Source organism: Tribolium madens, unplaced genomic scaffold (assembly GCF_015345945.1).
Source record: "Tribolium madens isolate multiple individuals breed KSU strain unplaced genomic scaffold, Tmad_KSU_1.1 Scaffold_20;HRSCAF=117;Tcas5.2_LG4, whole genome shotgun sequence".
Taxonomy (NCBI): domain Eukaryota; kingdom Metazoa; phylum Arthropoda; class Insecta; order Coleoptera; family Tenebrionidae; genus Tribolium; species Tribolium madens.
Genome location: NW_025400985.1, coordinates 7,408,038 through 7,426,426, shown reverse-complemented (window position 1 = coordinate 7,426,426; position 18,389 = coordinate 7,408,038). Strand labels below are relative to the sequence as shown.

At 35.1% G+C, this 18,389-nt stretch overlaps 1 protein-coding gene across 2 annotated transcripts in view; it reads left to right on the top strand.

Moving 5' to 3' along the window:
• The first annotated feature begins 1,471 nt into the window (after nt 1-1,471).
• Nucleotides 1,472-18,389, top strand: part of LOC123005490 (kinesin-like protein CG14535) — an 86,752-nt gene continuing 69,834 nt past the window's right edge. For both annotated transcript variants that reach the window (XM_044399272.1, XM_044399271.1), the window contains exons 1-3: nt 1,472-1,677; nt 12,801-12,913; nt 16,379-16,523. In XM_044399272.1, coding sequence (XP_044255207.1) covers nt 12,801-12,913; nt 16,379-16,523 — 258 coding nt within the window. In that variant the 5' untranslated portion in view covers nt 1,472-1,677. The remainder of the gene's footprint in view (nt 1,678-12,800; nt 12,914-16,378; nt 16,524-18,389) is intronic.

Below are 18,389 nucleotides of genomic sequence, written 5' to 3'. Positions count from 1 at the left end.
TTTGATGCTAAATTGCGGTGCCTGTTCTAATGCAGCCAAAACTTGAAAACTGAACAATAGTAGCATAGATCCGGCACTACATTATTCTCCTAAACATGGGATTTAAGCAAGTTTATTAAGCCTCGAGAGCCGCCTCTTAAAATAAATCGGCTTTAAACCATCTATTATTAAAGTAGTTTTCTGATACTGGTACCTCGTTAACCACCCCGCATAAAACAAAATTGAGCAATTACCATCGAAATTTCATTATTCCAACCGAAAAAAATCTACCTGCGAATTTATGAAACTTGTCAGTTGCGAATGAAACGGAGAAATTGTACGGCCGTTCACGCTCGCCAATTGGGGCCTTCCCCTTGATTACTTTTTTCATGCACTTGCATATTATTGAAGTTGGAAGTTTTCAAGTGCCGGGTTAAAAATTCATTAAGCTAGAAGAAAGGAAATTGGGATTATTTCGAAACTACTCGACAATGTGGATCTACACGACACCAAATGAGGGAATTACACCAAAATTAACCGCTTTGTTGCTTCGCTTGGTCGAATTGTGCTCCCGAGAAACGAACTTTAAGATAATTAAAGTTTTTCGGACTGAATTGACAGAAATGAGGCTAAGTCTACACCGACTTCAACTCAAATAGTTTTATCATCAAAAATAAATATAATCAAGGAAAAAAAATCACGGACTTGAGTTGCAGTGGTAGGTTATGACAACATTCACTATCAGTCAAGACGAAATAATTTAAAATAAAGAAATATAAATATGACAACATGTTGGTGGAATTATTACCCCCTTCTGGATTTGTAAATAGTTTTCAATTTCGTAAAGAAATCCGTTTTTGTTTTTCCACCGCCGGCTATAATCAATATTCAAAATGAGCGAGGGGTGCCGTCCGTTGTGACAAATGTAAAGTAAATAGTCATTATGTATTTCATTTCTCTTGTTTATGGTTAATTCGGCTTTGATCCATCGAAATAAAGTAACAAAACACTATCGCATTTATTGTTTTTCCCCTAATCCAATTCCGAGCTTTACCTCAAATCCCTTTTGAAATGATTTTTTTTCTCATTCAAAACCGAGATTAATAATCCTAAAATCCGAGAAAGTATTAAAATATTCGGTGTATTTAACAAAAACTCTTCGAGCGCGTGCAATGAATATGGAACGCGACGGGGACACAAAAGAAGCGGAATAATGGGGGTCCGAATTCTTTGCCGGACCAGTGGCGGCCCTAAAATGGGGGACAACACTCACTCCCGATTAAATTTTTGCCAATGGAGAAACGTTAAAAATAGGTTCGAAAGAAAATGGAAGAAATTTGCTAACACAGTTGGTACAAAGAATTAGGATTTTTGAGTTTGTTGTACGCTTGTCAGGCGTAGCGCCGCCCCTGTTCGGGGCACCTACGGGAGTCTGCCGGAGTTCCATTCCATGTGCCACCGACCAGTAAACAATACGGTTGCGCCCTTTCGATACGCCGGTCGAGGAGCGCTCTTGCAGTCGGTGCGTTCGTCTTGCACATGTGAGACATGTGTTCGGGTGCACATTCATCTCTCGTCGAGACTAATTGTGTCGAAATGTGATTTTTTTCTAAATACGTGCTCGAGTGACTCGTAATTGGAGAGAATTAGTGCAGGTGACGGAGGGTTAAAGGCTTAAAGCTCCACGGAGGAAGAAAGGTAGTGTAACACATTAGCTTTCATTAGCTAGACCTGCCGTTGGGACATCACTCATACACTCAACCTTAGGAATCCCAAAATAATTGAAGCCATTAAAAACTTTTATATCAAATTAATATGGATTTTTTTAGAAGTGATTTCAAAATTCGCGCTATTTGGTCATTTACTATTTATTATGTTTTTCATTTGTTTTATTAAATACTTAACAAAACATTTTCGAATCCGGTAGAATTTGACCACCGTTTCTAGAAAAAATGTTAAAAAAATTGTATCTATAAAAATTTCGAATTTATGAGAGTTTTGCACTTTGACTATTTATTTTTGTTAGAAAAATAATTTTCCAAGTTTTTTTGCTACAGGCTGTTAGAAGAGGAAACAACGAAGCTGTATCCTAAATTGTATGTTATTTGTGGCTTCTATTGGCAAAATTTTGTACCTTTACTAAATAATTATTTGAAAACATCATCATCAGTACCATTAAATAGACATAAAAAAATGTCAAATGTCAAATTTTTTTGACAGATAGAATTTTTTAAACATTTTTTTCTTAGTTCCTAGTATCTTACTTGAAATTTTTCTCTGGGGCGCAAGTTCTGACACTCTGTATAGCGAGCAAATGAAATGAAACCAAGCTTTTTTTTTGGTTAAAATATTTAAAATAAAAAGAAAAATATAATAATTGTTGAATGATTAAAGTTATAAAAAAATGGCAGGGTTTATCAAGAATAAAATTTTTAGAAATTAATAATTTTGTTTTTGAGGTTTACAATTTTTTAATAGTAACCTATTTTTATGTTTCTTCAAAAACTTATGTTTATTTTATTACTTCTGTCGTGTTTATACAGGGTCTTTAGTTTAATAAGTCAGAGCCCCCTGTATACCGTTCGACTAATCAATCTTGATTAGTTTTTTGCTGAATTGGCTCCAGCGAGACACAAATCGGTGAATAACAGAGTTTTATCTCGATCGCAACGGATGTCACCGCTAAAAGGATTAAACGTTACTTGAATTCTCGTAGCGGCACTCGGGATAATTAAGAAAACTTTATCCTCTACTCCTATTGGAACATAATTCCCCGCGCGTGATTCTTCCGGTGAATCACGTATAATTTACATAAATTACTAAACTAAACACCTCCGAGCTAGTTCACTTATCTCGACCCGGAACAAACAATTTTTCAAAGTTGGTACAGCTGGCGATGATTTACTCCACACGTAATGCGGCGCGAAATTTGAAAATAAAGTCGTAAAAATGTTTTTTTCAGGTCTACAAACTTGAAAATACATACGTGTTATAAATTTCGGATTTAAATGCGGATCTGTGTTTTTTAACCAGTGTCATCATCCTTGAAACTTGTTTCTGACACTGTTTTCAACAACAAAAATGCGATTAAGAGGTTTAGCTAATTGAAATTTACATATTTTTGCTGGTTTATACAGATTGGAGTAGTTTTGGTGATTGTTTTGCTTGGCATTTAATGTAATCGCTTATCTGGGAATGGAAATGGGCAGGTAGACGCGATAAAATCGGAATACTTTTAAAAAGTGGTCACTGTTTCCTTTTCCAAAACAAGATACGAGGTCATTTTTGAGGAAGTTTAGGTTTGCCAATCCAAATTCGTGAAAGTCCCCTGTAAACATGCTTTTATTATAATAATTCCCATGTTCGTCGTCATTGTTATCCAAACACGCCGCTGATTGTGTTTGGTTGCTGAGGCATACAATAGGTGTATTATTAGTGGGACCAAAGGGCATCGGGCATAAAACACGTGCCATCCACGTGACACCCGCCTTTCAGCTGGTTCCATCATAATTGTCAACAGCATCAAGTTTGATTGGTTTGGATGTTGACGTTTTAATTAGAGCATGATTTAGGGTGGAATCAGTGATTTCGATCTGTCTTGAACGACGAATTCATTCGTTTCCGGTATTAACACTGTGTTTAATTTTATACTGAGGAAGTTTCTATCTAGTTGAACAGACAATAAAACGCGCCTTGTGCCCCGTTAACGTCAGATTCTTGTACTGTTTGCTCGTAAAAATGATACTAAATCATAAAATGACTGTGTGTAGTCTTAGGTCATTGTAAATATTCACTTGGGTGTTGGATTTAATCGCAGCCTCTGGGACCTATGGACCTCGAAGGAAATTAAATCCGGCCGGTCCAATCAAAACTTGATAGAATATTTAATTTAGTGTAATCAAATGTCGATAAAGTCAGATCGGAGACCAGAGACGAATCTTCGCTTAATGGATTTTCTCAGAACGTGGTCTAATTAAAATTCAAAAAAATTATTTTAAAACTAATTATAAGGTAGTCAATGCAGAAGATATCTCTATATCACGATTTTCACTCGAAATAATTAAATTCGTTTGGCGCTCCTTGAGATTTGTCGAATCATTTCTCCTGCAAGAGTAATGTAAAATGCTACTACCGGTTACATAAACGCCCACTCCTATACCCGTTATACCTCTTTTATGGACCTTTAGTAGCCCATAAAGCCGGACATTTTTTCATTATTTCATACGTCCGGCCTGTCTGTATCGATTTTTTGGCAAAACTTTGTATGCAGCCAGACAGCTTTATTTTTTTATTTTCTTCAATCTCGTCGAGCTGAAACGCATTTATTGATAAGATCTCAACCCATTCAGAGATGACTGACTGCGCTGTGTAGCCCCATTCAGAAGTCCTATGCCACTAAAGTTGATATTGACCAGCCGTGAGAATTTTTACATACGTTTGTAATTAAAAATTGTTTGTTATTCTAGTTATGTGAGGGATTTATCACATCCTGGGAACGTCTCAAGACTCGTATACGAGTTATAGAGGCACAAGGTGTGTCAGCACTAATAAAACGAACCGGAATAAAAATTATTCACCTGCTCTCGTATATATCAAGTAATATCATCGCTCCGGAGTCATTAATATTGACAATTAACGATTTCCAACTCGCACTTATCTCAATAAAGTCAACATTATAAATTAAACAGAAGTACGTACATTCAAACTCCACATCAAAATATTAGCCAATGTTTATTATTCGCGTCTATCACCGTCAATAAGCTTTTACCGTCTAAAATAACATTTGAGTCGCTCAAAATGAACATTTTTTTTTCAAAAGTAATTGACTGGAACAAATCACTTTGACTTTTGAAAAAGCCAAAACTGTAATTAAATAAACAAAAGTCCAATTTCGCGATTTTCTCGTCTTGTAAAATCCCTCGAGTAACTTAGAGAACGGAAGGAAGTGAAACCGACATTTTTAATTTAGTGGAAGTAAAATATCACGGGTCGATTTTTCGTTTTTACATGCAATATGCTTTTCTAATTTAATTTCCGTTATGGGACTACGTCAGCCGTTCAGATTTGAAAGTGATGAGCTTAATAAATAACTTTGCGGATTTTTGCCATTTTTCATCACAATGTGGCGACCTCGGCAAAATAATTCACACCAATAAAAACAGTTTTATTTATAACGTGAAACATTTTTTCAAAATGTAGAACATATTTTATTTAATAATTATATATATTTAAATTTTGATCTTTGACTAATTATTTCTGTTGATTTTTTTTATGTTTTTGCTAGTAGTGATCTTACGATTACTCGTTATAACAAATTACGACTGATTTTCCACAAAAAAATCATAAAACATAAAAGTGCAACTTATTAAAATGTATTTTCTTTTGCAGGAATCACAAGAAAAACACTAATTTTAAAAGTAAAATCGTGAGATTTTTCTCAGCATTGGCTGCATTGCCGAACCGTGGACTCATTTTTCAGGAGCTTTGTCTCGTAAATGCAATTTGTAACGTCATTTTTGCAGTCACGTGAACCAAATTACGATATTTTTTAATTTATTGCTATTGTAAAACTTACCTAGAGCTCGTTTTGAATCTTGTGGGCGTGTGACTTTATCACTTGTTCGAGGTTGGCAGTAACACCATGCATTATGCTAAAATAATTTCAAAAAAACTTATTTTTTTCCTACAACGGGTGATTAATTAAGACATAATTTCTTGAAAACCTTGACCAAAAGTTTGTAACTGGATTTGTATAATTATTGTTAATACAAATTTAAATTTTAATTTTGCAGCCGCATTTGTAAATATATACAATAAATGACAAGTAAAGGGCTCTAATTCCCAAAGTGGATGAAGAAAGTGTGATCGGGTTAAATTAATTTTGTCTGAGTTTCATCAGTGTCGTGTCACGTGGCTCATTTACAAATTTTCGACACTTTTAAAGCAAAAACAGGCGTTTGCACCCTCTTGCAGGCCGGTTTGGTGTGTTAAACACCTGTTCGGGTCTGTAATTTGGTCTCCCCTTGGTTATCGTTGCGATAAAACCATTCCAGATTTGGCAATGTTTCTCGAACAATAAATTTTCGCTGTCGCGATCTCTAAAACTGGTTTCCTTTTACGGTCTGAAACTAAAAAAGATCGAGTCCGGCCTCTAATCTTTTAAATCGGTACTTTCGATTTTCAAGAATAGTTCTTCGGGAAAAAACAGGCGGAATGTTGTAACGAGGAGTTTTAATGGACCAATTAGTTACAATTTAAAGTAGGCATTTTGTGTAGTCTTTCAGGAGGTTTTTTGTGAGTGAAACGATGAGATATGAGGCCCATGTGGTACTAATTATGATTTTTGGTATGAGAGTAATTAAGGATGGCAACGAAATGGGAGTGTAACGAGGCTGGAAAAACTTGTCAGATCGCTTTACATCAATAAAATGGCCGGTGTAAGAGTTTGATTAAAAGAAATGATGAATGATAGGAGAATAATTGGAGTTTTTACAATGAGTCAGTTTTGCCTAGGGCTTTGCACTCGAATTTTGTTTAGATGACAATGGGATGCACTGAGTGTTGTATGTAATTTACACAAAATCACAATGAGCCTCATCTGTCTACAAAAGACGGATTAGATACTACGGATGAATAGTTTAAATACAGTTTAACAGAGTTCGATGAATATGAAAAGAATTGAATAGTAGTCAAGAGGGACTAGCATGTGGGTCGATTCAATTTCGAACAGATTTGTAATTACAGAACGTTGTTCGAAAAAATGACGCTAAAGCAGGGCCGGATTGGTTACAAGCCAAATCCTTTATTAATCATATTAGTGAACCGAGGATTACGTAAACTTGTTCAACTAATTTATGTCGTGTACAATTACAGCACTTGACGCTTTATTTACACCGAGATTGCCTTTTAAGGCAAATGAAATTGGAAATTTTTGAAAAAAACATTGATTGATTATTATTTTAATTCACGCGAATTGGGGCCGAGGTTTGTTACCTACCTGCAGAGAATGTCTCAGGTAATTTCAAAGCAGACACTCTGTATAATACATCGAGTGACATTAGGAAAATTTCTCGACTTTTCTCCGACTTGATATTGAATTTTCCTCGTCCATTGTGACGATTCAATTACAGACACAAAACTGTTTCATTACAGAGCGAGCAAATCGTAAACTTAAGTAATAATTTAAAGGTCGTGACCAGATTTCACGGCAGATATTCCTCTTTAACGGGCATCATATATTTTTATTGTAGCATTTTTATATTCATTTTATTGCAAGTTGGACTTTTTCTTTTCGACGAAATTACTAATATTAGTGGGAAGCGTCAGCTTGGACGCTTACAATAAATTTCGCTGAAATATTTTTCAGCTTTAGCAACGTTTGGATTTTTTCATTTGAATTATAACATTGCAAATGCAGAAATGGCTCGCATTTAATGGTAGATATGCGAATTGTTTCGACGGTAATGTGTCTTTATTAACGTGATTCATGATACTTTAATGTGGCACTAATCAGCGTATGTTGGAATAGTGAAATTCTGAACGTTTATTACACGACTAAAAGGATAAAATGCTGAATGTTACTGCCTGAGAGATCTCCTCAAAGGAGTGGTAAAGTTGAATATTCTAGTTTCGCACGAACAGCTCGCTTTAAATGATAATGTTATAAATAAACACAGTCACTGTTTTGTAATTTTATGCCGGATTTTACTCAAAACGAAACTTTATTTGGCTTTATTTTAAGAACGGTTTCTGTTTATGCTTTGTGAAAGAAGTTTGACATTAAACCATGGTGAGGCTTTATGGAACGACATAAACTCGCGAGTGATCAAAACACACCCACGATGCAAGACTAGAGTACCAGCAGGGTACATGCAATTTATTTTTTATGGTACATCATGATGAATTGCAATTTCGGGGATACAAAACTGATCGAAATGTTAAGACAAAACTGGTTCCGATCAACCAAAATTTCAAGTCTTTTACTAATTAACTTTTTTGAATTGACTACACTGTCGAAAAAGAGATTTTTTTAATCATGCCAAACCAAAAAACTCCATGTTTATTTTAGACTTAATTTCAATCACTAATTCGTTGTCAATTTTACGAGTATATCTTTAAACTTGAGTCTTTTTCTTGGTGCTCATGTGACTGTCATAAAAATAGCGTTTTCTCTTGCATTATGACAAGAATCTTAATTTAACACGCAGTTTATGATCCAAATTTAACGGAAAAATGACAAAATGAGTTTTTACGCTGGCTGCACCGTCAAATGACAAAATATAATTTTGTTAAATCACTTTAGAGAAGTGAAAAATTTTAAATTGAAACATGTAACTTTGAATTACTTTCATGCCCTCGACTCGCACCTTTCTCTAATTGCGGGTTTGGTTTTGCGGTTAACCTCGTAACCGAACTCCGTCTATATTAACCGATCCTTACCCAATCTGAAGTCAAATATTAATTAGTGTACTTCTATGTAAAAAAATATTTTTGCATGAAAGCATCGTTCGCTTAATTAATCCTCGAGAAAAATTCCAGCGCCATCAGAAAGATGATGTGGCTGCATAATGTGGTGCTGCCGTGAAATTAATCTTCCAAGTACATTATTATTCTCCGTAAAAATCCCTTTCCTATTTTAAAATCTCACGTAGTGGATAACTCTTCCCTACCCCTGCCTTAGCTTTTCCACCAGTTGTATGTGTGGAATCGACGGGTAAACAAGCAATTTACAGAGAGTTTATCCAGCTTTTGGCTTCATTTACATTACACCCTAGAAAAGAATGTCGACTATCGGATCAACTCAATTGCGACATTACCTTATCTAGAAATTTCTTCAACTCGTGGATTATTTATGTGTTTGGTTTGGACTGTCGGAAGCTAATCGCTTGTGCAACATTACTTATCATCCCTCGTCTTTAACAACTTCTTATTCTTATTAAATTACGTGAAAACTTTGACAATGGGGGACTGAACATCCCTTGTTTGCTTTCTTGCAAACTTTCGTTTAACTCATTTTGTAAATATACACCACATTTAGCTCATTACTTCGTTGATGAAACGACGACGATTCTCTCATTTGAAAGTGTTGACTAAAGCTCGATCTAAATAACTTTAAAGATTTATTCCCACTGAAGTAATTTAAAAATAAAATATTGCATTCAACATGATATAACCTCATCAATCACTTCTATTCCGGTGCTTTTAGTTCAACTATTATGTATAAGAGAATCAATAAGTCGACACGAAGAGCGAAAAAGTGGCTTTTTCCACCCTTGGATTGTAACAGACAGGAAACATGATTAGCTTAAACATATACTGCAAACATGCCACATACAGAATGTCTGAATTTGGCAAAATCAACATCACGATGATAATCAAATCAATTACGTGTATGGCTCACACATTTCCCCCATTTTCGCAATTGTTTGCACTACTACTTTGACTTTGAGGGGTTGACTTGTTATTTTAAAAGAACGGTCATTGTGCACGTTTCATTGTAACATAAACTATTTATAGAATTGGCGGTGAGAATTCAAATTTCGCGCTTTTGGTTTTAGTCACGTGAACTAAATAGAATTATTTCCAACCTGCAATTAAATGAACTGCATTTACGTAACTATAATTGGATTATATTGATTTGTACGACTTTTGATTGAAACTAATGCAATTATAATTATTCTCGTTTTGTTTGTTTATAGAATACGTCAATGTATTTGTAAATAATTGAACTTGTGTTTAACTTAACAAAAAATGAATAAATGCTGACAGTGGCGCAGCGAGGGCGGAGGTTTTTGGGGTTAAGCCCTCCCCCCAGAACAAAATCAGGCAAAATTATTTTGTAGTATATATATATATTAGGTGTCACAATGGGATTTTGTGCGACTGTTTTCAGTAACTCAAAATGCTTGTTGTGACACTGTTTTTAGAAGCATTTTATGCTACATTTTTACCATCACTGACTGTGCATACTGGAAACAACATATTTTATCAAAACTAATGCAATTTGAGCTATTTTCAAGCAATTTAGGTACTGCATTGGGTACCATCAAATGACAAAAATTTTAACTGTCACATATAATAATCATTTCAATTTAACAATTGCTCAATAGAAAAAATAGTATAAAAAACACGTGCTACATACAAACTCTCATGTGATACTCGAATGAGTGCCCGAAATTTTTACATAGGTAAACACCCCCTAAACTATTTCTGTCTGCGCCACTGAATGTTGATATAATTTGTTATCAAATGGAAAATATTTATTGTTCTCCAGAAGGTTTCAAAGAGTGACTATTATTAAGAAAGTGTCTTGGGAGGAAATTGCTATTTTGTATTCAATTCAAGTTTCAAGCGTCGAAGAGTGACATGAATGAGGCTGAAAAATAAAAATTAGGGCACACGTCAACCTTCACTTTTCTAAAACTTCGTTTTAAACGAATATACGACGAGTCCTGAAAATCGGTATACTTAAAAAATTCACTGTATTCACTGTAATCAAAGAAGAAATCCCTGCTCTTTGGTGAAACGACTTATTATACGGAATGATTTTTCAAAAACGTCAGGTGCTGTAGAATTTTTATTTATGGTTTCATTTGTGGTCTGATTAATTTAGTATAAGTTGACGATTTTAGATTTTTTCTAAATACGAGTAGTATATAGTATATATATATTTCCGGGTATATTCAACTTTCTTTTAGTTACCGTCAATTATAACGACAAATTAAAAAAATACACCCGTTACATAATTATTAATTATAATTATAAATATAAAGCATGCTTTCTGTGCTGCTCTGTATAAATTAACTAAAAATTCTGATAAGCACTTCTTAGTTAGTATTAGGTACTTAAATTTTCTCTGTAGACACATAAATTATTTGTTACTCGTAATTACTAATGCAACAATCGTGTTGCAAATATCACGACGAAATAAAAAATAAATTTCCTTGTAAATAATCTGTGACATTATTTTCCCGCTTTCTTATACCATTAACAAGACAATAAAAGTAGTTTTTGGTTAAAATGAAAATATAAGTGAATGCAACTTCTGGTCGTGTTGACCTATCACTTTCCGTGACTTTAATTTGACAATACCATTTTCGTCGTTAATTAAGTAACATGCATTTACACTTTATTTCAAAATTATGGGAGTGTCAAATAAATTAGTCAAGACACTTATTTTAATCTCGCGGTAACTAGTTGGCTGCTTTTGTCATTGAAATGGTTTGCGACTTGGATAATGTTGGCTAAAATTAAATTCCCTAAATTTTTGACAACCTTTGCTACAGTTTTGAGGGTTTTCTAATGATAATGTGTGTATACTAGAGGCGAGTTTTGAAGGGTCATCGAAAGCTCGTCCAACCCGAACCGTCTCGAAGAATTTCCAAGAAGTTTCATCGAGGCGCAAGAAATATGAACTCGTACAAAACAAATAAAGAACTATTGGAACAACCGTCTGACTGAATAAATAAACGAAAAGTCGTGTGATCTTCAAACCCAGTTAACTGCTTCATCCTAATACAAATTCAAGTCGGAATAATTCGAAATAATCCCTCCATCACCCTTAAGTATCTAAGACAGATCCATAAAACGCATTCCACAGCTCGCTTGATTTAATCAACACGAGTACAAATCGAGTAACCCTCGATATCGGTCTTGCATTAGCGCCACTTCTGGTCTAATGCGATCACGACTCGAACAAGAGGTCGTAAATTCAGTGAGTCACCGGTCGAAAAACTCCAAAATCGGACGACTTTTCCGATGTTTATTTATGCTTGCAGTTCGGTCGAACAGCAAAGAGTTATTTACTCATCCGACGGTTTAAAAGCCACAGTTAAATCAAGGCTATGGTGTACATGTGTTGCTGGAATGCTTATTTGTTTGGGGTGGGATGATTTAAAGATGGCATTAATCAAAAACGGGACTTTATTGTTTCGGCCAGGGACCAAATCGCATAAAACTAGTCCAGGGAGGATATTAGACAGGATGCATCCCTAATTCCATAGTATAAGGGGACAATAACCCAACTAACTAACATAAAAGTTGATGGGTCATATCGAAACCACCATATTGAACAGCAAACACTTTTATTGGTCATGCAACTTGTAATAAAATCAAAAAGTGTTTCATAACGACGATTGTTACAGCATTGCTTTTGGTAACTTTTTTTGTGTAATTTAGGCAATCTTGAATCGGCAATGTGCGGTCTAACTTTGCAATGCAATAAAAATGGCGTCTTCGTCTGCAGGCGAACCTCCAGTGACATTCTTTTCTTGTCGAGCTTCAGTTAATAGATCAAAGCCTGCGACTTTTTCCTCCTTTTCTTCTCTCTCTTTGTGTATCTTTTTATCGCAAAATATCTCACAATGGTTTCGCCGCAAGTTTCAAGTAAATGTTATTTAAAATAAAATAGCTCAACTCCAGTATTTCGCTCCAAGCAATGGCTTTTATTACAAGCCACTGTACTATAATAGTTCTATTTGTATTCACATAGCCTGTGCTCATCTCATCTAACATAACTTTGTCAAGTTTCCACGTGATTATAGTAAAACATTAAGATTTATGTAAAACCGAAAAAAAATGTGGACATAGTTTAATCCGAAATTTAATCTCGAATTTAAAGTCTTAACTGAGACGCTTTACTTTGTCAGAATAGTTGTTCGTATGTTAAATTTAATTAAACTTTGTCAGATTTTGCTTAATTAGCCTGAAACGAGGGGGAGTCGAGTAAAAATTTCAAAGATTCAGGTAGTGAGGAGCCTGTTTACTTTAACTAAAACACGCAAGACAAACAAAACTAAAATCTGTGTAAATATTTTTTTCAGATGAGCGACTTTGGACGGCCACTTCCGGCCCGGAGGCGAGCCACCCCCATTCCTGTGCCGCCTCCGCGAATTCCCACGCCGATGCCACCATCCAACAACAACAATCCAGCCAGGTGAGCGCTCTATTATTTAAACAGTGATGAATTTTCGAGCATCGGTGATTCCCCTGAAGCTTATGGAATGGAGTTATAGGACTCGGAGGAATTTTTTACATTCGACGCTCTGATTAAAGCATGCTTGATAGAAATCAAAGGGATTATCATATGAGAAACGTTTGCGATGCGCCGAGGCGGTAATGAAACACCGCACTTCACCTGGAGAAGGCGTTTTTTCTAATCAAAAAGATTCTCATTCGAGATGAGAAGTTAAGAAGCGAAAATACTCTTTCACTATTTTTCACATCTGCGATTTTTAAATAAAAAAAAGATTTTGTTTTTGAGTTTTTTTGATCAACTTAATACTGTGTTTCAGTGTTTCGCATTTGTCACTCACCAGGTCACTGACCTTGCTACCAACCTTCCAGAAGAAATTAACCCATAGACAAAAACTTATTTATTTATATAATATTTTTAAAAGTTGTTATTAAGAATATTAAAAAGTGAGTTTCAACAATGGGAAAGACAAAAAAATCAATTTTAGTGAGTTTTTTATTTCCATTTCTCTTGCTTTTATTTTAAGTGCAAGAAGCTATAGAATTTACATTAAAACCTCGCTTTATTTATGACTTTATAAGTAAATACCTTTGGCAGGAAATCCGTCTTTTTAAAATCGCCTTCGAAATGCGCTAATAAATAACCGTTCGCAATTCCTTACATTAGTTTAATTATTTTCCTGTCTGGAATTAGTTTATTTTGGTGAGCGTGCCGCGATGATCCATTAACTCATTTATTAGATCTATAACAGTGCAATTAGACAAAAGCATTGTCCGCTTAATCCACTTAAAAACTTTTGCTTAACAAGATGCACACTTCTGTCGAAATTATCCGAATTTCCCGAGGAAAATTCATCCAAGTTTCTCTCCGTTTTTAGCGTCGCACTTGTATATTTTAACGCCAATTAAAATGGAATAAATCTACAGCACGTTTGATAAAAGCAAAAAGTCATAAAAACCGGTACAGTTAATTAGTGGTAGAGTAATTATCGCGGCACGAAAGAAAGCCGAACTAGATCAAAGAATTTTAGAGCTTATGTCAATCAATAACACCGGGATTATTTCGATAATTTCCGGTAAATGAACACAAGTGCGGGCAACCAACAATGCACCGGAGTCGAACTATTTTCAGAGAAATAAAACGAGAGAATTTATGCCATGTGGCGGTCCGAATGTAAACAACATTACGACAACGCTCCTAGATGAAATGAATGCCTGTTCCCACATATTGCAAAAATAAGGGCGGATTAGTCATTTAGGAGAGGCCCTATTCCGGTTTATTGGATTCTTGCCCCACAAATGGCGACGAGCATTCAAATCGAGGTCACCGATTTTCTGCAAAACACGAATTGACCCCCCGTTTCCTTCAAAAAGGATTTTTGTTTCAGCAGTTTTCTCTTTTCAATTTTTAATAATTTGTATTTTCTATTTTTAATAAGAAATTAACAATGTAAGAAATGAGCTCTCAAAAATAAAGTATCAAATAAAGTTCATCGTTTTTTAAAATTCGATTCAAATATATGCACCCAAGTATATATACTTCAAAGCCATTTATTTTCCAAATGATAAAAAATCAAATATTTATAACTTTAAAACCACACAAATAGTAAGTTTTTATGCTGTGCGCGAGTCCCTAATGCTTTTAAATTTGTATAATCTATATTAACAAACTTCGTTCCCAGTCGCGCACATATTTTTCGGATTTGCATGAAGCATCGAGCGCAAGTGGCTTGTATGTAGCCGAAAATTTCTTGCTTTTCGTGAACATCGGTTTTATGTCATGTCTTTGATCTTGTTTACAGACATATATCTTCGTTTGATTGCCGTGTGTGAGACTGCACCTCATACATCAAGGATTAAACAGTTCTGATACCTTTACTATTTATAGACCGGGGTTATGCGAGTTCTCTTACATTAAACGATCTGACAAGAGCAGTAAATCTACATGTAATACGAGAACTCCAATGTTTATTACACATGCAATCCTTTCGCCTTATTTCCGCTTTGTTTTAATAAGCAAATTATTAATTGTCTGTCAAGAAACGCGGCTTTGCAGGAATTCGAAAAAGTGGATTTTTCCTGCCGGACGAGTAGCGCCGCCACTCTCTCAACTCGGGTGACTAAAACAGAGCGCGTCGCGACGCCTGAAACTTGAAACTCTAGCATCCAGATGGCACCACTCTCTCAGTTTCAGACTTTACTCTTTTGATATTTAATTTGTCACGTGTCTGGAGTTGCATTCTCGTGCAGCATATGTCCAAGTCATCCTTCAGGATCATCAATCAAACGTAAAATATCTCAGGATCAAATTATGCCTTCCCCAAATATCCGCAGAAACAATAAGACGATTTAAAATTAAAGTCACGTTGCAAGAATACGCTTCGTGTTGTAATAAATCATTGCGATCTTTAGCCACCCTCGAGCTTAGCATAAGTCACCCCTTGGCATATGCAACCCTCTAGAATCGATTGACGTTGTATGAATGGCAAGGCGGTGCGACTTTTCAAAGCTTGAATTATTAGGTTTAATGAAGCGTGGATGAAAACGGTAATTGAAAAAATATCAGAGGCAGATGGAAGTGCAACGTGGTTTCGGGGCCATTTAGGTAACTGGAGCACTCAAGAAGAGGGAGATATTTAGCAAATGGGCGTAATGAAGGAGCGATTTCGGTTTTTCGGAGGAATTTTGATTGAGTTTGGGAAAGGGCCAGAAGGGGAAATGTTGATTAGAGAAAGTTGTTAAATGAATATGCTGTAGTTTTTTTTTTTTTGCAAAATACCGTTAAATTAGTTAAATACAAGTAGTAGCATTAGGAAATTGATTAAAATTTAACCAAGTAAATAAACAAACGAATCAACAAATTATAAATTAAGTGGATGAGGAAAAAAAGGAGAAAAAAGTAAATGACAATAAAAAAAAATTAAGTGAGCGAATAACGAAAAGAGGAACAGCGAATAAATTTTGCGAATGGGCAAACAAACATGAGTTGCTTAGAGTATTTTTTGTTTTATTAGATTTAACTTGGTTATTGTGCTATGAATGAATAACTACATATTTACGAGATTTTTTCTTTGACGTGTGGTTAAGAAGATCGATCGAATAAGCGAATAGAAAGTTACACAACAAACAGACAAATGAATAAAACACATAGGACAAAAATGTAATTAGGTATTGCATAAATAAAAAACATCACAGACCAATGTGCGAATAAAGAATGAGAAGTACTCTTTGGCGATCTTACATTTCTGTTTTTATTTCTCTTTTTAAGCTGCATTGTGTGTTTTTTTTCCAATTTGGAGTAAAAATGTGGATCTCCATACTTCGTGTTCGCTTGATTGATGATCCCGATTTGGCTCAAATCTAATTGTGATTTTTCTGGCAGGGCAATAAAATGTGGCTTTATTGTAAATTTGATTTATCATTTCAGATCCTTGCATTCGAAAGATCCGAACCAGCGAATCCATCCCTCGTCAGTTGGGTCCGACATTCCTAAGCTTATCACAAAGGCTTCCTATAAGCTACTGGATAACGATGTCAAAACGGCATGGATCAATCCTCGGCTAATCTCAAAGGTAATTCAGTCCCTTTGTATATAAAATAACTCGGGAAAAATTGGCTCCCGGCTCTAATTTTATAGCATGTTAATTTTATTGGTTGAGCAATTGTAATTTGTCGGTAAAATAGATCCTGTCCCTCCAGTTTCATGTGGCCATAATAAAAGAGATTTACTAGAAGCTTTACGACTTCATAAAATATGATATTTCAGTAATTGGATGCCTGGGGACAGCTCATTAAATTATAATTAAATTTGAATTATGTTAATTCGATTCACTGGTCAAATTTGAATTCGGTCATAATAAATTAAAAAGACTGATTTATTATGAAACAAGCTTCACATCGCTACCAACCTTGTAAAAAGTTAAACTAGGCACTAAATGAGTGTCTAAACGACTAATTTCAACACTCAAACAAGAGTTATTTATTCGTTTGTATTGATTTATTTCTATATTTTTATAGTTCTATTCGTTTTTTCGTTTATGCATGTTTTTTTTTTTATTTTTTATTTATTGTTAATAATCATTGTGACTTAATTTATTTATAGAGTGAATGTTTTATACATCATTAGATGGAGGCAAAACAAAAAAATGCCTTTTGAAACATCTGAAACAATTAATCTTTAATAAGTAAATGCAGTTTGCATTTTAATGCAGCGTTTTAATTCCGGCGAAGCGATGAAGTTGAAGGAATGTTGCCCCTAGTAAGGTGATGATTTATATCTTAATCAAGAGACTCCGATAATGGATTCCTCCCTCAATACAAATCAACTAATGAGCTCCAAATTGCAATTATCGTAAAAGTGCTTGGCAATAAAACCGATTTCCGCCTTCTGTTTCTCCCGGAGTAAAATTTTGCAACATTAAAATTTTTTGCTTGTCGGAACAATCCGGTGATAATATTTCAAGTGCAGTCAAGTGACAGCCCCGGATAAAGTTAAGTAGTGGAGCCATCAGAAGTGGTAACTCGCTATAAAAAACATGTCACCCTCGTCGTGACCTCGACGAGTCCATAAAGTCCGACATGAATATTAGATTACGGCGTCAATAAGAAGAAAAATTTTTCTCGTAAAATAATAAATCAAAAATTCGGAGAATTAGAGTTGGGCCGTTTCACGGAAGATTTCCGACGAGTGTAATAAATTAGGAGGGTTAAATATAAAACAAAGACAATAACGAGGAAAAGAAAGTTTTATGGCTGGGGATGACCAGAGTCTCCAAATAGGATGGCAAATGGAATATTCATTGATTCGGATGATTATTATTTCAGTTGTTTGGGTTTTTGTGTGAGGGGTTAGTGGCCCAAGTGAATTTTTTGCGCGGTCTTGATTCGATGACCGTCTTTTCTCATTCAAATTCGGGTGATAATCAGGCGATTTGTCAGGGTAGCGGCTGCTGCATAAAGAAATATTTATGGATGGAAGGAAGGGCAAGAACGGACAGCGAATAATAGTGGTTGGACGTCGAATAACTCAAGCATTTATGTAAAATCATCCAAGTTACAACTTGAACTCGTTCAGGGAAGGATTGAAGATTAAAATACTGTTTGAAAATTTTGGTTTTGTTATTAATAGATGTCTGAAAAATATTTTTAGCTTCGAAGATTGGGTGTAAAGTCGCTGATTTCGGTATTTGGCGTTTGTAAAAAATCTTTTAACAGGGTAAATTCCGTCACTAACATGATTAAAGGATTTTCCAGCACCCTTCTGTGGCACCCTCCTCTCCGGAAGCAAGTGAGTCAAGTACCACCCCGCCCGTCGTATCTCGGCATCACCCTGATGTCATCACACCGTACACAAATTATTACACTTCCGGTCCCTTTATCGCAATCTCGATAAGTAATATTAAAAGTGGAAAGGGTAGTTCGTGGTAGTTTAATCACAG